General features: G+C 54.1%; 6 protein-coding genes across 6 annotated transcripts; 4 read left to right on the forward strand and 2 right to left on the reverse strand.

Moving 5' to 3' along the window:
- Positions 1-44: 44 nt before the first annotated feature.
- CLAFUR5_01507 (Solute carrier family 40 member 1) lies at positions 45-1,754 on the forward strand (the record flags this gene model as incomplete). The annotated part of the gene is made up of 5 exons (XM_047900655.1): positions 45-390; positions 445-660; positions 713-877; positions 928-1,412; positions 1,464-1,754. The coding sequence occupies 5 exons, from the start codon at positions 45-47 to the stop codon at positions 1,752-1,754; spliced, it is 1,503 nt and encodes a 500-aa protein (XP_047755513.1).
- A 298-nt stretch (positions 1,755-2,052) lies between these two features.
- On the forward strand, positions 2,053-2,804 carry CLAFUR5_01508 (uncharacterized protein; the record flags this gene model as incomplete). Its single annotated transcript, XM_047900656.1, has 2 exons — positions 2,053-2,502; positions 2,556-2,804. 2 exons carry the CDS (start codon positions 2,053-2,055, stop codon positions 2,802-2,804), a joined length of 699 nt encoding a protein of 232 aa, XP_047755508.1.
- A 33-nt stretch (positions 2,805-2,837) lies between these two features.
- CLAFUR5_01509 (uncharacterized protein) lies at positions 2,838-3,773 on the reverse strand (the record flags this gene model as incomplete). The annotated part of the gene is made up of 3 exons (XM_047900657.1): positions 2,838-2,865; positions 2,930-3,594; positions 3,660-3,773. The coding sequence occupies 3 exons, from the start codon at positions 3,771-3,773 to the stop codon at positions 2,838-2,840; spliced, it is 807 nt and encodes a 268-aa protein (XP_047755509.1).
- A 1,114-nt stretch (positions 3,774-4,887) lies between these two features.
- Positions 4,888-11,490, forward strand: CLAFUR5_01510 (Calcium-channel protein cch1; the record flags this gene model as incomplete). The annotated part of the gene is made up of 1 exon (XM_047900658.1): positions 4,888-11,490. The coding sequence occupies one exon, from the start codon at positions 4,888-4,890 to the stop codon at positions 11,488-11,490; it is 6,603 nt and encodes a 2,200-aa protein (XP_047756596.1).
- A 482-nt stretch (positions 11,491-11,972) lies between these two features.
- CLAFUR5_01511 (Sorting nexin-12) lies at positions 11,973-15,741 on the forward strand (the record flags this gene model as incomplete). Its single annotated transcript, XM_047900659.1, has 2 exons — positions 11,973-15,613; positions 15,672-15,741. The coding sequence occupies 2 exons, from the start codon at positions 11,973-11,975 to the stop codon at positions 15,739-15,741; spliced, it is 3,711 nt and encodes a 1,236-aa protein (XP_047756595.1).
- A 78-nt stretch (positions 15,742-15,819) lies between these two features.
- Positions 15,820-17,129, reverse strand: CLAFUR5_01512 (Putative epoxide hydrolase; the record flags this gene model as incomplete). The annotated part of the gene is made up of 3 exons (XM_047900660.1): positions 15,820-16,335; positions 16,392-16,991; positions 17,046-17,129. The coding sequence occupies 3 exons, from the start codon at positions 17,127-17,129 to the stop codon at positions 15,820-15,822; spliced, it is 1,200 nt and encodes a 399-aa protein (XP_047756594.1).
- Positions 17,130-18,385: the final 1,256 nt, after the last annotated feature.

Raw genomic sequence — 18,385 nt, forward strand, 5'->3', positions numbered from 1 at the left:
ATTTCTTACTGCGGCCTGCGCTCCACGTCGCTTCATTCACTGCCATGGCCTCATCTCATGATGAAGCAGCAGAGCACTTGCTCGAAGCTGATGAACCAGGACCGCCTTCCCTCAATCGCTTCGAGACTGATGACGAGACATCTGGACTCACTGAACGCGAGCATAGCAAAGCCCGAAGACTACTTTACATCTCCCACTTCCTCTCGACATGGAACTCGAGGCTCTTCGAATTCGGTGCCTTCCTGTTCCTAGCCACGATATACCCTCGCACGCTATTGCCAGCTTCTATCTATGCTCTCGCCCGCGCAGCATCCGCTGCCATCTTATCTCCATACCTGGGATCCTACATTGACACTGGCAACAGATTGCGTGTCGTTCGGCTCTCTATAGGCAAGCTCACCTTCAAAGGTCCAGCTAAGTACACCTTCTGATATCCTTGCATAGTGGGCCAGCGCGTTGCAGTCACCATCTCGTGCATATTGTTCTTTCTCATGGCGAATGTTAATCATTTGCGCGATGATCAACTGCTCTCTGCCTTGTTGCTTGCATTATTATCTGCTCTTGCTTGCGTAGAGAAGCTTGCCTGGGTGTTGAACACCATTGCAGTGGAGCGGGACTGGGTCGTGACAGTAGCAGGCGAAAATGATGAGAGGCTTCGTCGTGAGTCTGGAAGCCCACTTCAATTGAACTACTGATCGCTGACTTGGAAAAGTACTAAACTCGCAAATGCGTCGTATTGACCTCTTCTGCAAACTTGTGGGCCCACTCGCCATTGCGTTCGTCAACAACGCCTCGCCTTCGTATGCTATACTGGTGACTGGCGCTATGACGCTTCTCTCCGTACTGGTCGAGTACTTCGCTATAGCCAGAGTCTACAGTAAGATTTCCCCCGGGTGGTCTCGATGGAAGGCTAACACTTGTGCGCAGATATGGTACCGGCTCTCAAACTCCCAAAGACAACAAGTCAAAGGCCACATTCCCAACACAACCTATGGACTACAATCAAGGAGGCTGTGTCCGGTGCCGTTACCTATGCCCGCCACCCGGCTTTCTTGCCTTCGTTCTCCCTCGCCCTGTTGTATCTTACTGTTTTGTCTTTTGCTGGCCAGATGATCACATATCTGCTGGCGCTCGGACTGTCGTCCGGCCTGATTGGTGTTCTTCGTGGTGTATCAGCTGTGTTCGAGCTTTCAGCCACCTGGTTTGCACCAAAGATCATGGCAAGAATCGGTCCTGTACGAGCTGGGATATGGTTCATCAACTGGGAAATACTCTGCGTCGCCATCGCTTGTGCCTTCTTCTGGATCGACCTCAGTCCTGCTTACACTGCCATTGGCACCGTCAGTGCAGTCATCGCTAGCAGAGTCGGACTCTGGGGCTTCGACCTCAGTGCCCAGATCATCGTACAAGAGGTAAGCCCACTACGTAAGTGTATAACCGACCTTTGCTTATTTTATCGTCAGGAAGTTGAGCTGGAGAACCGAGGGACATTCTCGTCCCAGGAGTTCGCCCTGCAAAACATCTTCGAAATGCTTGCCTTTGCCAGCACCATCGTCTTCCCTCGGCCAGCGGACTTCAAGTACCCAGCCACTGTCAGTGCTATTGCCGTTGGAATTGCCGGCATATTATACGCGACATTCGTGCGCGCTCGCAGGGGTCATCTCATCCACCTTTCGCAGTGCGTGGATCGTAAAGGCCCGCACAGAAACCCCCATCATTGGTGGCAACGGATACCAAACAGCAGCACCGAGTAAGAAATGTACCTCTCACTGCGTGCTTAGCCAGCCTCTTCACCTGGCCGGGTGCACAGTGTTCGGAAAAGATAAGATACGGCTCCACCACATGTGTTTCAACCCGGGATCAATGAGATAATCGACACAAAAGCTTTCCCACTTCCGAGATATGTATGCAGCTCGCTACTATGGGTGTACTATTGTTGCCACCAGTATACAGACTCTTCAAGACGTGGTCTGCCAGAACTGACGGTCGAATACCTCATCTCTGCCTCAACACCACGGACGCTGTACTACTGGTCGCTTCACAACGCCGAACATGGCTCCAGTACTGATGTTCGTCGGCTCAAGCATTATCGACGGAGCAAAAACAAGCGACGAGAAATACAACCGAGTTTACAACGAGGAGCATCTTCCTGCCATCCTAGCGTTCGACAATGCAAACTTCACGAAGCTTGCTCTCAGATATAAGAACGCCTACCCAGATGCCAAGCTGCCCTACCTAGCTTTATATCCTGTTGATGATGCGGAGATGCTGGACCCAGAGCTGATGCAGAGATTGATAGCGGAGATAACAACCAGTCAGACCTTTGACGGGGACGATGTCAACGATCACACTCAATTTGGCCTCACAAGGTACGAGAAAATCCAGACGTATGAGGCGTATCAGCAGGAGAATCGCAGTGGTAAGGATAGGGCCGAGACGATTGTTTGTGTTGCGATGGAGCCGAAGGACGATGTTGAGTTCGATGAGTGGTACCGCAAGCAAGTGAGTGGCTACGAGACTTTGTTTTCTTCACCATGAGCCAATCTTCTCGCTAGCATCTTGACATGATGGGAATGTGCAAGGGGTACAGAAGATGTACTAGATATCAAAGGACTGACGGACAGTCGCCACGTTTCTTAGCGCTGCACGAATATGCTTGTAAACCGGAGGAGTTGCCAGGGGAGCAGATCAAGCAGGTCACGCAGACTGAATGGTCGAAGAAGACTGTCGGTGAGTCGAAAGTCTTTGAGAGGAATGTGTTCCACTTGATTCAAGCGCAAGGTAACACGGAACTGAATTTGTAGAACCGAGTATTGCAATACAAATGATTGTCTTCGCTACATCATTTCAAGCTCCGGGTCCCACCTACGAGGAACTTGTTAGCGACCGTCACACACCACCACCATATATCCCGCGTGGCTTCACTTACATAGTATCATCATCATTCTTCCTCGGCGGATCGCCCCATCCAGCCCTCAGCGCACCCTCCAGATACATAGCCCCAGCCACAACACCATCCACAATCTTCACCCTCCCTCCCAGATCCTCGCCAAGAGCCTCAACGCAAGCCTCCCTCACAGTACTATCCAACCCAGACATAGCAGCACACCCAAGACAAATCGCCTTCGCACCACTCTCCAACAACTTCTTCGTCGCAGCTTTCATCCTCCGATCAACCTCCTCCTTGGGCGTAGAATGCAACTCATCAGCATTGAGCCCCGTCGTCTTCGTTCCCGCATACCGCTCCGGCTTCTCAACACCGAAAAGGTTCGCCACAGCCTCGCCGAGGATCTCCTCCCACTGTGAGCCCGTAGACACGATCCCGAAGGAATCGTAGGTGTTGATGGATTGCAGACAGGTAGAGACTGACGCCTCAAAGATTCCGGTCACGGGTTTGTGGGAGCCTACCTTGGCAAGCTCGGAGCGGAGCTGGGGGACTAGAGGGTGTTGGGAGAAGCAGCAGACGAGGAAGGCGTCGTGGGATGAGAGCTGGGGTTTGAGGACGGGTAGACAATGTGCGGCTGAGGTGGCGGCGTCGTCTTCGTTGTTGATTGAAGGGACGCCGGATGGTGCGGTGAAGAATTCGAAGTGGGTCTGGCGCGCTGTTAGCTTTATGTGATATGGATCGAAACACTTTGCAGCTGAAGATATGTACTGACTCTGGTATACTTGAGGGACTTGATGAGGGGCTGGAGAGCTTCAGTCATGGCTGTTGTGGTGTTGGGGTTGATGACGAGGATCGAGCGTTCATAGCGAGAGCCCATGGCTGTCATGTTGGCCGATACGTAACTGGGCGAATGGTTGCGTGTTTGTTAGTGATATACGTCTAAGGTAGGTCGTCATATTTGAAGCTGGGTGTTATAGCTCCTGGGAGTGGAGAAGCTCTGTGCTGCCAGGATCTGATGACTTTTTTCGAACCTTCGGAGCACGCCGCAGCATTCGATGTATCACAGCAGTATGTCCAGTGATCATACTTGCCGTGGCCGCGGAATAGTACATGCGAGCGACAGCACGTCTGTCATCTCACTGTACGCATGGCCTAAGCAGACGGTTTGGACACCCTCAAGCCGCATCTCATCACGGTGGCTGCCAAGCAGGGTCAAGCCATCCTATGCGTCTTCTCTGTTGCGTGAGGCTTGCTGGTCGATAGCCTTGAGATAGCTCATCAGCTCTGCGAACATTTCTGTGCAGTACTGTAGAGGCATCGAATCGGTGCACACAGCAACCGGTCCCTGAGCACTGCCACTCGTCTTCAGGCTAGACTAGTGTGGCGGCGCTAGGTTCGCGTAACGTCTCCTCGGCTTGCACTTTCCCAGTCACCCCCTGTAGTCGTGATCGCATGTTTCGTGTTCACAACGGTGAAGCTACAGCTCCTGTCGATACTACGGTCGTGATCATGGCAAGGAGAAAGATGGGACGACACCATGCTTCATCTAACTCGGCGGACTCTCCACACCGAACGGACGGGCAGAACGAGGGTCCCCAATCAGAGTGTTCGGTAGCGGCTTCCCTAGCGCGGGCGCACCTTTGATGGAGACTGTAGTGTGGTGTGGCACATGCAATCGTTTTGGAGGGCGCGTTCGACTTTCGCACAATTTCTAAGACAGGGCAACACCCCACTCCCGACACCTACGCCTACGCCTACGCCTACGCCTACGCCTACGCCATCCTCATCACAGGCGCCGACCGTATACACTCGCTTTGGGACATCAGATCGCACGGTGGCATTGCAAGAGCTTGGACACAACGTGGACGCCGCTGCTGCTTGGGCATCAGCGTCCAGGTCTGGCATAGAGACTACATACATTTCCGCCGCAACTTGGAACACGCCGAGTCCGATGACGAGCCCGGGCGCGAGCTGGCGTGCATGCGAGGACCGCTAAGTCCATGGCCGATGAATCGGCGCATCGCCGCAACCAGTCCGCCAGCAATGCCATCCCACTGCAGACCCTCACCAGCAATGGTGCCTCTGAGCGGACTGGAGGCCTGGACAGGAACGAGCCCCATCGCCGCACTCTCAGCGATCGTGGACGAGACTTCCTCAGAGTCGGCCGATCAAGCGCGGGTAACAGACGGCAGGCGCCGTACAGTCCCATCCACGACCAAGACGAAGGCTCTCCTACACCAGGCTCCCGAAACGCAGCGCGCCCTACGATCGCGTTCGTCACGACACCCTCCGGCCAGCACGAGCGCATACCGGACGAAGATGACGAGACACAGCCCTTGTCGCCCATCGCGGATAGAGGCGCGTTCCAGAGTGCCATCGGATTCGCAGGACTACAGCACGTCTCATCAGACCACCTGGACGACGATGATGACATAGACGACACACCGCCAACGCCCTCACGATCCTCTCGTGCGACCTTGGACAGCCTTCCTCCGATTCAGACTCGACGCAGCGCAGATGATATGGTCTCCGTGCAGCTAGACGATGGACCCGCCTTCTTCTCTCCAGGAGTTGCCGATGAGGACGACACTGTACCGCTGACAGACTCATCGAGGCTTCGGCCATCAATTGTGGAGGTGCAGAACACACCCACGGGTCAGCGTCACGACCGGCAAAGGAGCAGGGCAGGCTCAGCACTCAGTGGCCTGAGTGTACGCTTTGGGGCGTCTCCATCTGGGCAGAGCGGACGCTCAAGAGGCAATTCGAGACTAGGCGATGATTTGACAGATCTCAGCGCAACACCGTCAAGCAGGGGCACATACCTGTCTCCCTTAGGCGAGTCGCCCTTGCAGCGAACAGGCACAATGCTTCGGAAGATGTCCCAGCGTGTGGTGAATCTGAGTAACGAGACCGAGCCTGTGGAAAGAACTACGCCACGAAAATCGGTTGTACCGCCGCCGGAAGATCTCAACGAGGCTGCCTTGGACGGCACAGCGCCTCCTCGATCCCCCGCGAGCGAGAAACGGCCTTCAATCGTCGAAGATTCAAGCCCACCTCTTCAGCTTCCCCCGAGCGACCGGAACCCATTGAGGGGCAAGTCACTTGGATTGTTCTCTCAGGACAGCAGGGTTCGGCAGTCACTTCTGGAATTCCTCGTGCATCCGTTCGTGGAGCCGGTCATTCTCGTTCTCATTGTTATCCAAACCATCGTCCTGGCAATTGAGTCAGCGCCAAATGTTTACCTGGATCCGCGGCCCCAGAACTGGGATAACAATTGGAGCGATTGGCTGATTCTGAGCATATTCATCGTCTATACCATCGAGATAGGAATCAAAATCGTGGTTTCGGGCTTTCTATTCAATCCTACAGAGTACAGCACCATAGATCGAAGCATCGGGATCAGGGAGGCACTCAAGAAAAAAGCTGATGCCATGTTCGCGCTGCATCGTAAGGACTCGAAAAAGGGCCTGCACGAGCAGGTCATAGAGCCTCATGCACCAGCACCAGACTCTCTGCTCCGAACCTTTACGACTCATGATATCGACGAGATCCCTGGCGGTTCGAGACAGGCACAGAAAAAGCGCCTCGCATATCGCGCCTTCTTGCGACATTCCTTCAATCGTCTTGATTTCGTGGCCGTGGTGTCGTTCTGGATCAGCTTCGTGTTGGGTTCCGCGGGGATAGAGTATCAGCACCAGCTGTACGTCTTCCGGATGATGAGCTGTCTTCGCATATTGCGACTCCTGGGCATCACCAGCGGCACGTCCGTAATCCTCCGTAGTCTGAAGCGGGCGGCGCCGATGCTGATCAACATAGCATTCTTGATTGGATTCTTCTGGCTACTGTTCTCGATTGTGGGAGTGCAGAGCTTCAAATCTAGTCTGCGCAGACAATGCACCTATATTGGGCCGGCTGGGGTCGGGAACAACACTCAGGACCAACCACCGCCTGCAGGAAATTTCCAATTTTGCGGCGGCTATCTCTCAGACAATGGCACGGCCATGCCATGGCTGAAGTCAGATGGTACACCTGGCACTACTGAACACAAAGGCGTTCTATGCCCGCAAGGCTCGCTTTGCCTGGAAGGCACGAATCCATACAATGCTACGATCAGCTTCGACAATATCTTCCAGTCTGCCGAATTGGTCTTCGTGATCATGACCTCGAACACCTTTACAGACATCATGTACTTCCTGACTGATTCGGATTACCTCGCCGCGGCTCTTTTCTTCGCCTTCGGAATCATCTTCCTGACCTTTTGGCTGATTTCGCTGCTGATAGCCGTCATCACAGCTTCCTTCCAGGTCATCCGCGAAGAGAGCAGGAGCAGCGCTTTCATGGCCGAAGATGAACCTGCTGAAGGGGCTCTCAGTAATACTGAAAGTGCGGACGGGGCCGTCAAGCGCCAGCCACCCGTGTCAGCGATCAAACGTGCCTACCAAAAATGCTACTGGGTCTGGATCGTTATCATCGTCTTCGATCTGGTCGTTCAGAGTCTGCGGACAGATACCATGGGGAAATTCACAAAAGAGCTGCTCTTCTGGGTAGAGCTGATCGTAACTTTCGTCCTAGTCTTCGAGATTGTGTTTCGCTTCATCTCCGACTGGCGAGATTTCCGTCACCACAGACGAAACTGGTTCGATCTCTTCCTCGCGATCATGACCACGATCATCCAGCTGCCACCCATTCGGAACTCCGGCCAGCCATACGCATGGCTCACAGTATTTCAGATACTGCGCATCTACCGCGTGGTTCTGGCAGTCCAGATGACGCGAGACCTTATCATGCTCGTATTGCGACACGTTTCTGGTGTGGCTAACCTCATCCTATTTGTGTTCCTCTTGACATTCCTCGCGGCCATATTTGCAGCACAACTGTTTCGGGGCCAGCTTCCAATACTCGACGATCAGGGCAACTACATTCAGGTCAATTTCGCCACGATCTTCAACGCCTTTCTCGGCATGTACCAGGTCCTTTCTAGTGAAAATTGGACCACGGTCATGTACAACGTGGCGCGATTCGACAAGCAATACGGCACCGCTTGGATAGCTGCCACCTTCTTCATCATCTGGTTCATTCTAGCCAACTTCATTGTCCTGAACATGTTCATTGCTGTCATTCAAGAAAACTTTGACGTCTCGGAAGATCAGAAGCGCATGCAGCAGGTCAGGATGTTCCTCCAGCGGAAAGAACTTGGTAACAACAGTGGTGGTACCCTCTCGCTGTCGACGATTTTCAAGTTCGGCATGGTGAAACGGCAAGACCCGCTGGATTTTGGATCAGCAGCCACGGAGATGTTGCTGAAGGACGCTGTTGTACGAGACTTCCTGGACGAGCAGATGGACGATGATGGGCAGCTCAAACGTACCGGAACTAACAATCTCCTGTCTGCGTCCACTCTCAACTTGGTTAAGCAGCCGGCTGGCTGGGGCAAGTGGCTAAAGGAGAAGCTGTCGAAGCACCTGCTCGATCGCGAACCGAACCCATTTTATTCTCGATTGCAGTTGACCAAGCCGTACGAAGAGCTTGATCCTCGAGCTCTGGCCAAAGAAGTCGTTAGTGCCGCCGAGCAACGCAAGGTCTCTCAGCGAGAATTTCTTCGCCGTCATCCGAAGTACAATGTCTCGCTGTACATGTTCAGTCCCGACAACCCGCTTCGGAAGTTCTGCATGCGCATTGTTGGGCCTGGCCGCGGCGATCGCATCCAGGGTGTGCAACCAAATCCAACCATCTGGTATTCCTTCTCGGCTTTCATATACGCAGCTATTGTCGGCATGGTTCTGCTTGCCTGCGTCACTACACCTCTCTTCCAGTTGGAGTACTTCAAGAAATATCCCGATGCAAGCGACAAATATAATTGGTTCGTGTACACCGACATAGGTTTTGCGGCCCTCTTCACCGTGGAAGCCATCATCAAGGTTATCGCAGACGGTTTCTGGTTCACACCATGTGCCTACTTCCGCAGCTCCTGGGGTTTCATCGATGGCGTTGTGCTTGTCACGCTCTGGGTGAACGTCATAACCTCCCTATACGACCCTAGCAGTGGCTCGCGGGCGGTTGGCGCATTCAAAGCCTTCAGGGCGCTGAGGCTGCTAAACGTCAGCGACAGCGCACGAGACACGTTCCATTCAGTAATCGTACTGGGTGGCTGGAAAGTCCTCAGTGCCGCCTTTGTCTCATTGAGCTTGCTCATACCCTTCGCCATCTATGGTCTGAACCTCTTCGCGGGAAAGATGGCATGGTGCAACGACTGGCAGGAATACGATGTGCACAATCTCACCGACTGTGTTGGTGAGTCGGTCTTCTCCCCAATTGGATACGACATGCTCGCCCCTCGGAGAGTCGCACCCGTTAACTACGCTTACGACTTCGATTCGTTTGGTGACGCTCTCTTCATTTTGTTCCAGGTCGTCTCGCAAGAAGGCTGGGTCGACCTTATGTGGAGCGCACAATCGATCACTGGCGTGTTTACTCAGCCAGCATGGTTCGCATCCCAAGGCAATGCGGTCTTCTTCGTGCTCTTCAACTTGCTTGGCGCGGTCTTCGTGCTCACGCTGTTCGTTTCAGTGTTCATGCGAAACTACACTGAACAGACTGGGGTCGCTTTCCTGACCTCAGACCAGCGGTCATGGCTCGAGTTACGCAAGCTCCTACGTCAGGTGGCACCATCGAAACGGCCAAATCGGCAGAAACGGCGACTGTCATGGCAAGAATGGTGTTATCGCCGTGCAGTGACCAAGAATGGCCGCTGGCAACGAAGCATCACAGGCATTTTGATCGCCCATCTTATCTTGCTCTGTTTGGAATGGTATCCAGAACCGGAAGCTTGGGCCCTCACGAGGATGTGCATATTCTTCATCTTCATGCTGTTCTACATTGCCAACATTGTCATCCGTATAGCTGGCTTATCCTGGTTCCGATTTCGAAAGAGTGCTTGGGACATGTACTCAATCGTGGTGGTTTTTGGTGCCATGGTCACCTCCATCGTTGTGTTTGGAGATCTGAGCAACGGCGTCTACGCCCAGACGCATAAGTTGTTCCTGGTAGCAGTCGCGTTGCTGCTGATTCCACGCAACAACCAGCTGGACCAGCTTTTCAAAACGGCAGCGGCGAGTTTTAGCGCGATCGCAAATCTGCTGGCCACCTGGTTCGTGCTCTTCCTCGTGTACGCCATAGCCTTCACGCAGACCTTCGGCCTGACGCGCTTTGGACCGAATGAGAGCGACAACGTCAATTTCCGGACAGTGCCCAAGGCCTTGATCCTGTTATTCAAGATGAGTGTTGGTGAGAGCTGGAATCAGCACATGATGGATTTTGCCAACATCGAACCCCCCTACTGCACCGTGTCAGAGCACTACTACGAAGGTGACTGCGGAAGCAAGCAGTGGGCATATGCGCTTTTTGTGTCCTGGAACATCATCAGCATGTACATTTTCGTGAATTTGTTCATCTCGTTGATATACGAGAGCTTCTCATACGTGTACCAGAGAAGCAGTGGCCTATCGATCATCAGCCGGGAGGAGATCCGCCGGTTCAAGCAAGCATGGGCAGAGTATGATCCGAACGGCACAGGCTTCATCTCCAAAGATGTGTTTCCCAGGTTTCTGGGTGAGCTTTCAGGCATATTCGAGATGCGTATCTACGACGGCGATTTTACCATCAGCAACTTGATCAACGATTGCAGAGTGGGCCCCAGGAGGGCTTCACAACTGCCTCTTGATGGAGAATCATCGAACCCGGACATCGATCTCGCCAAACTCAACCGACGACTGGCCGAGCTCCCAGTGGGCGAGATCCAAAGGCGCAGAGCACGCATGAATACGTTCTACGAAGAGGTGCTGGTGTCGGCAGATCCTGATCGCGGGATCGCCTTCAATGCGCTGCTGATGATTCTGGCGCATTACAAAGTGATTAATGACAACAAGAGTCTGCGACTGGAAGAATTCTTGAGACGAAGAGCAAGGTTACAGCGCGTGGAAGAGGCAGTCAACCGTAACATCGTTGTTGGTTTCTTCGACACGCTTTACTGGACGAGAAAATTCAAGCGACACTTGGATGCGAAGAAGGACGCGCGCATGACGATGATACCCTCGTTTGGCGTGCCTGAAATCCTGGTACAAGATGAGGGTGGCGACGACATTACGCAAGCTCGCAAAGTCGACGTCCCTGCCGTGAGTGTGACACCCGTTGACCATAATCCGAATGACACTGCGGAGGCGCTAGGCATTGGACGCGCACCACCAGGCGATTCAAGCCCAAACACGGCTTTTAGGGACAGAAGCAGCTCGATCCAGCTTTCGCCTGTCGCATCGCCCACGCGTGAAGGGTTCAATCTGTCTCCTCGACATCGTCCAACTGCTTCAAGCAGCAGCATACAGCCAGATTGGCATTTCGCAGCTGCCATGGAAGGAGTTGCCAGGCCTTCTCCTCCAGGTAGCCCGGGATTGAGCGATGCAGATGCTTCAGCAGCCCGAAGTCGGGCTAACAGCGCAGTCAGTCAACACGATATGCTGGGCATGTTCCAGGACAGCGCGTGGGGGCAGTCGATGAGGAGGAGCTTCACGACAAAACGCCCGGATGACCAACGCAGGCCTTCATCATGAGACGTTGGATGCAGAGGTCAGGTTCGAAGATACGGGGTCAACGGCGTTTGTGGTGTACTATGGGGAGAGTGGTACAATAGATGTCTGCTATGAGTACCATGGAGCAATGGTCGAGAGATACCCTGGCGGACCTGGTAAAGCGAGGATTCGTCGCCTGATGGACGAGTAATGTGTGGGAGGTTGGGTATTGTGCCTTGCTATGGTATGGCACAAGCATAGCGGCGGCGTTTTTGATGTTTCGGAAGATAGCATCAAAGCAAATTCTTTTTCATGTGTAATGCTGTGAATCGGGTCCAGGACACGTTCATCTTTTGTTATGTGTTTGGGACATCAACGCAGCGCAGTATGCTGCGCATATAGTCTATGTTGATCTGGTCCCCGCTCAGAGAGCAGCCTCCACCTCTCGAAGCACCAGTACTCTCACACACCTCCTCACAGCATATAATGCATCCACTACGCACGGCAGCTCGTGCGCACAGAGGATGCCCCTCGTCGACGGCAAATATGCCATCGCATCGGCCGTAGTCGCATTCGTCAGCTGGGCGCTGCTCACGGATCTGCTCCCAACACTGCGCTATGTCCCGCACGCCTTCATCGCCGGCACGCTGAGCGCCATCTTGGGCGCCCTGTACCTGATCGCGACCACTTCCAGGGGGGCCATACACGCGCGGAGGAAAGATGAGGGAGCATACGCACCGCCGCGGCTGGCCTTTGCGGTGCGCGGTGTCTGGGAAGAGGAGAAGGCGGCGCTGAAGGGACGCGAGGAATACCGACGGCCGACAATCTTCCCTGAAGCACTGCACTTCTCCAAGGCGGTGGACGCTCTGCTCGATCTCATGCTGCGCGACTATGTGACCAGCTGGTATGGAAACATCAGCAAACGTCCGCTGTTCCAGCATGAGATCGACCGCTGCATTCGGGCTGTGCTGCTGTCCATCGCCGCCAGATTGACAGAGCTGGACATCGTCGAGCTAGGCATATCACGGGCGATGCCCATCATGACCTCGCATCTCAACGACTTCTACGATGCGGAACGCGCTGTGAGAGGGAAGGATCTCTCGAATAATGTCACCGAGAGCGACGAGCTGAACACTGCCATTGCGAGCAAATACAGAGGCGGGAAGCTACATCCCGTCGCTGCCTTGTCTCGGTCAGATACTGGCGCCTCGTCGCAGGTCCACTTGCGAGAGCTGATTGAGAAGATCCTCCCCGCTGTGCTGCCTTCCAACATGAAGACCAGTCCCGCTGTAACTGCTCTGATCCGCGAGATTGTCACATGCGCGGTGCTAGCCCCGATCATCAACATGCTCGCTGACCCGGATACCTGGAATCAAATGATTGTCAACTATGGCGGTGCTACACTCCAGGATCGGAAGACTGTACGGAGAGTGCGTGCCGCACTAGACCAACATGCTCCAGCATCTGCCCGTGCCACCAGAAGCAGTCAATTTCCACGTTTACGACCATACGACAGTGAGCGTCAGTTTGAGCGTTTCATTCGATCCATCAGGCACGTCAGCACCCTCATCGATGCTAGACGGTTCCGCAGCGAGGTCATGAGCCAGCTTCGACGCGATGCGCAGCTCGGGGATCAGGATGTTGCGTATTTGCGCCGGCTCGAGACTGGACGGCGTCTTCTCGATCAAAGAATTGCCACTCTGTCTAAACCTGGCAACGGTCCCGCCAAACAACGGCCAGCTCTGGCTGGCCAGCCTTCGACGGGTGGCGAACATGCCACCACTCGGAAGCGTAAGGCGTCCCTTCGCGAGGTCATCTACGATGCCGCTGGCCTGAGCTACTTCATGGAATACATGGACCGCCAACGGCTGATGAAGTTGGTTCAGTTTTACCTCGTTGTAGACGGCTTCCGAGGTCCACTCGAAGGAGACGTTGATGAGTCGCCTCCCAGCGTTGCCACAGACCCTGAACGCATGAACATAGCACAGATGTATGCAGAGTATCTAAGCAAGCGTGAGCTTCAGGTACCGGAGGATGTTCTCAAACCTGTGAAACAGTATCTCAAAGCAGGCTCGAAAGCAAACACCTCAGACTATGTGCATGCTCGAAGAGCCGTGCTGCAGACGCAGACGAGAGCATACAACATTATGAAAGAGGAGCACTTCGAAGCCTTCAAGCGATCAGACCTCTTCTACAAATGGCTGGCCATCGACGACAATCCAGCATTGGCAGCTGCTTCCAACGCTCGCGAAGCTGAGTCTCGATCTGCGCACAGCGCCGTCACGAGCGAGGACTCGCCTGTGCTCTCTCGCCGGCCACAGCTGAACTGCTTACAGAAGGAGCCCGAGCTTAGAAGGGCCGTGCTGTCTTCCACTGACCTCAAGGCAAGTGCACGCGCAACTTCGAGTAGCAGCTTGTTCAGCGACACCCCGCGCCGCTCTTTAGATGACACCACTGCTAGTAGCCGCCCCTCACTCTTCGATGATGACATGGACGATGGCGCAATGATCAATTCTACATCCAGCCTACGAAGCTATGAATCCGATGGCGAGTCAGCTCGGCATGCCCAAGAAGAGGCAAAAGCTGTCCGAGAGATGGAGTCAGCCCTTGAGAATATCGTAGGGAACGGTCACGATGGCGATTCCTTATTCTCCGAGACAACAGGAAGAAGATCTGTGGACGACATTGAAAGGCACCCATCTCCAGACATCCCGCAGCGACCCTCACTGCCGTCGCATTTGTCGTCCGAACGGGGTAAGCCTAGCATTGCGTCTCTTGGCCTAGTCGGTGCTCCTTCTAGCAGAGGCGTGTTTGTTGACGATCTTTTCGGTGACGAGAGCGAGAAGTTTGCAGAGGACGAGCGCGAAGACTCGAACGGACCAGACGACAGTGGTGATGACAAAGTACAGGAAGCTGCACCAGGCGATCTTGGCTTAGCAGAAGCCATCGATGTGCTCAATGCCGAGATAGAGAGGCTCAACGCACAGCGTAACGTGCTAGACTCGTTGACGGCGAAAGCTGAACTCACCAATAACGCTGCTGAGCTTCGAATCTTGCGCAAGTCAGAGCAAAGTTTGCAGCGTGAGATCAAGCGGAAGGAGATGCAGAAGCGGCAGTACGTTGTGCAAGAGAGTGACAACAGTCTGTATGGTCGTGCAGCGATCAGTATCAAGTCTGTCATGGTCGGTCGTGAGGAAGACGGACATGAGTTTGCGTTATATGTGATCGAAGTCCGCAGACAGGCTGGGGAGCAAATGCCGTCGGCCACTTGGGCAGTCACACGGAGGTACAGCCAGTTCCATGAGCTGCACAAACGACTCAAGGCGCGCTTTCCCAACGTCAAGGACCTCGATTTCCCACGACGTCAAACACTTTTCACCCTGCAAAAGGACTTCCTGCAGAAGCGCCGTGCTACGCTGGAACGTTATCTTCGATCATTGCTGCTGGTGCCGGCGATTTGCCGCAGTCGCGAGCTGCGCGCTTTCCTGTCTCAATCGGCCATCGCTTCGAATGGTGGCAGCGGCACTGAGGCAGATGCCAAAGATTTTGTCACCAGGATTTACAACTCAGTATCGGATGGCATGGAAGAGTTCCTCGGTAACATTCCAGTGCTCGACCAGCTTTCCGTGGCAGGGCAGAATCTCATATCTGCGGCAACATCGCAAATCGGTGGTGGATCTCCCGTTGACAGCTTAGACCCTGCCGTCCAAGATCCTGCCACTACTGCTGAGGCTGAGGCTGAGCTGAACGCATACGAGATCAAGGAGGTAGAACCTTTCGTGAAGCCAATCTGTGACCTCTTTCTGGAGACCTTCGAGCTGTCAAAAGGTAACAGCTGGCTTCGTGGGCGGACTGTGGTCGTGGTACTGCACCAGCTGCTCGGAGGCACAATCGAGAGGAAGGTGCGGGAAACAGCGCGTAACGCACTGGAAGACGAAAGCATGGCACGCTACGTCGAAACTCTCAAGGGCACTATGTGGCCAAGTGGCAAGATGCGCCCACCCTCTATCACCCGGACCGCGCAGGAGAAGTCGAGGACAAGACAAGAAGCCGGGATCCTACTGGCCGCTCTGGTGCCTGACATTGCGGGAAGTGTAGTTGGTAAGGCTAATGCGCAGGCTGCGAGTCGAAAGATCATGGCCATGTTGAACAACCCGAGGTTGAAGTAAGTCATTCTCTCTACATTGCTCGGAAGGAGCCTCAACGCTGACCAATCTCAACAGTACCCATTTGATCTTCACGCTAGTAGATGAGATCGTGCGCATCGTGTTCTCCGAGGTATCAGACAAGTAACGCTAATGTGCAGTATAACCGTTTCGCATTCCTTCGTTACAATTTGGTGCCGCCTCATGTTCAGGGTGGGTTCCATCCTCAAAGCTTGGCCTGCGGCCGCACGATTTGGTAGCACTTGCCGTTCTTGCCAAACATGTTCAGCAAATCCTCAATGATCTGGTTAGGATGTTCCCACGCTGCAAAGTGTCCACCGCGGAGCTTGCGGCTCTCATACACAACGGGGCCCAATGTACGACCCCAGGTCGACGGCACGACAGTCAGCTCCTTTGGACTGTAACACAATCCAAGCTTGACCTTTGGGATCCATTCTTCAGTACGCGCACGGTGGATCTCGCTCGTGTGTGTCGCTTCGTAGTAGATGCGCGCACTGGCTGCCGGCCCTGCTGTAGAGAAGTAATAGATTGAGACCCATGTCAGGATCTCGTCGTCAGTCCACGGATACTCATCAGTCCAGTCGTGGAGCTTCTCGTAGATCCATGCAAGTAAGGCAATCGGGCTATCATGCAGGGCGTAGCCGAGTGTCTGTGGTTTGGTCGCTTGTAGCACTCGATAGCCGCCGCCTTCGTTCAAGAACCACTGAGATCTTGCAAAACCCTGGACGAGGCGTCAGCAGTTGTGTGACAACATGCATATCAACACCTGTAGCTTACCTTTTTATCTGCTTCACTATATGGCGTCAGAGCGGTTTGAAGCGCCAGGATCGGATGCTTCGAGTAGGTAGGCTGGCTCGCACGAACCATGTTGATATGCGAGGCCAAACAGCGCTGGGGATACCGCAGTCCGATGGATCGAGTGATCATAAAGCCCCAATCGCCACCCTGGGTTACATACTGCTTGTAACCGAGCGCTTGCATCAGTTGATCGCAGACTTCCGCATACTGTGCCAGGCCAAACCCAGGCTTCTTGACCCCTTCGGACCAGCCGAAGTTGGGGAGACTAGGTGCTACAACGTGGAACGAGACTCCTTGATTCGACTGACGGAGGACTGGTAGCATTTTCGTGACTTCGAGGAATGATCCAGGCCACCCATGCACGAAGAGGAGAGGGATTGCATCTGAGTTGTCCGACTGCTGGTGGATGTAATGGACGTCCAGCTCTCCAAAGCGTTCGACCTTGATAGGTCTGTGGAAGTTGGGCAGCTCGTTGAGTTTTGCTTCTTCGGCTCGCCAGTCGTAGCCACTCTGCCATCGCTTCGCCAGGCGCTTGATATCACCTAAGGGAGCACCGTAATCCCATGCAGCGCCGTCAAGCTTCGAGGGCGATTAGTGTGCCTGCGATGGCTTTGGATTATACAAACGGTGTACCTCGTCTGGAAACTCGCTTTGACCAAGCTTGATCTTCAGACTCACGAGCTTCTCCTCTGGCACTGAGATGTTGTAGGTGGACATTGTGGCGGACTCGCACGCTATGTGACGGTGCAGCTGCTCAATTCGTCAGCGACTACATGTACTGTCATTCCTATCAGAGCACGGTGGAAGTCGATGGTGGCTAGCATGATGACAGCATTCCAACAAGGCCGTGTAACGATGCCGGACAGAGCGTGACTTACCAATGCCGACTGGATGTGTTTGCACTGTTGTTGTCCAAGTGTTTGCTAGGATACGCGACGTTCCCCACCAGGGGCCGTACATCATACATGTAGTCTACTGACAAGGATGGTCTCAAGTGACGTCGGTCGGCGCCGAAAGAGCGCACGTGCTTCTGTTACCGGCTGAGCGGTTCCGACTTCATCTTACACAGCGGATCGGTAAGAACGATCTGCAAGCAAAAAATACTTCTTTCGGAGAAAATGGCCATGACCACACCTCCTGTTGGCTGCTTTCTGACTCGGAGACGTACGTGCCGTCTTCACGGCCCTCTCTCCGACATCGACATGCACGATGAGCAGATCGGAGATTGGTCTATCGTTGGTACTTTGTCAGGGCCCTACCCAAAGCAGACAACACGAGATCCGCCACTCAAAGCAGCATTTGCTGAGGCACGGTGGCCGTTGCTCATGGCAAGACGGGATGTGCGGTGGCACTGTCATCGTTGCGACGGTGTTGAGCCTTGAAGGCGCATTGGCCGCCGAAATGCTCAGACCAGCACGCCAGCACCTCACGATGCCCCCAAACTGAAAACGCAGGCCGAAATGGAGCACGACACTACTGGCCGGAGCCCATCTCAAGGGCAAGGCCGTGTTTGACCCACCGACTAAGGCAGCATCGTTGCGTGATCTCGCGCGGCAGACAAGGACTCCACGCACGAGTGCAGCACTAACTGTAGTAGCCTGTAGTAGGCCAGCCGACAGCATATGCCAAATTCTGCTCAATGCCGTAGTCGTCGATATGACTCGCTTTCCTAGCCGGTCTTCAAAGGTCATGGTCACTGCTGTGCTGCCCATACACACGAGGCTGTAATCCGACTTTTCTTGTCGCATCCACTCGTTTCGCCCCCGTCTTTCATCGAGCCCAGCCAGGGCTCAACATCCCCGGCTTCTTGCTCAATGACATTCAGGTCAATTCCCAGTGTGTTGCATACGCGATCAACTATATCTATGGAATCAGCAATCAGCGTAACGTCGCGGTGATATCTTGGCCACAAGGAGGAGTATGCGCGCAGTGGGCAACAAAATACTGGCCACCTACGAGGTCCCGCGTAACGG

Source organism: Fulvia fulva, chromosome 1, assembly GCF_020509005.1.
Source record: "Fulvia fulva chromosome 1, complete sequence".
Lineage (NCBI taxonomy): Eukaryota > Fungi > Ascomycota > Dothideomycetes > Mycosphaerellales > Mycosphaerellaceae > Fulvia > Fulvia fulva.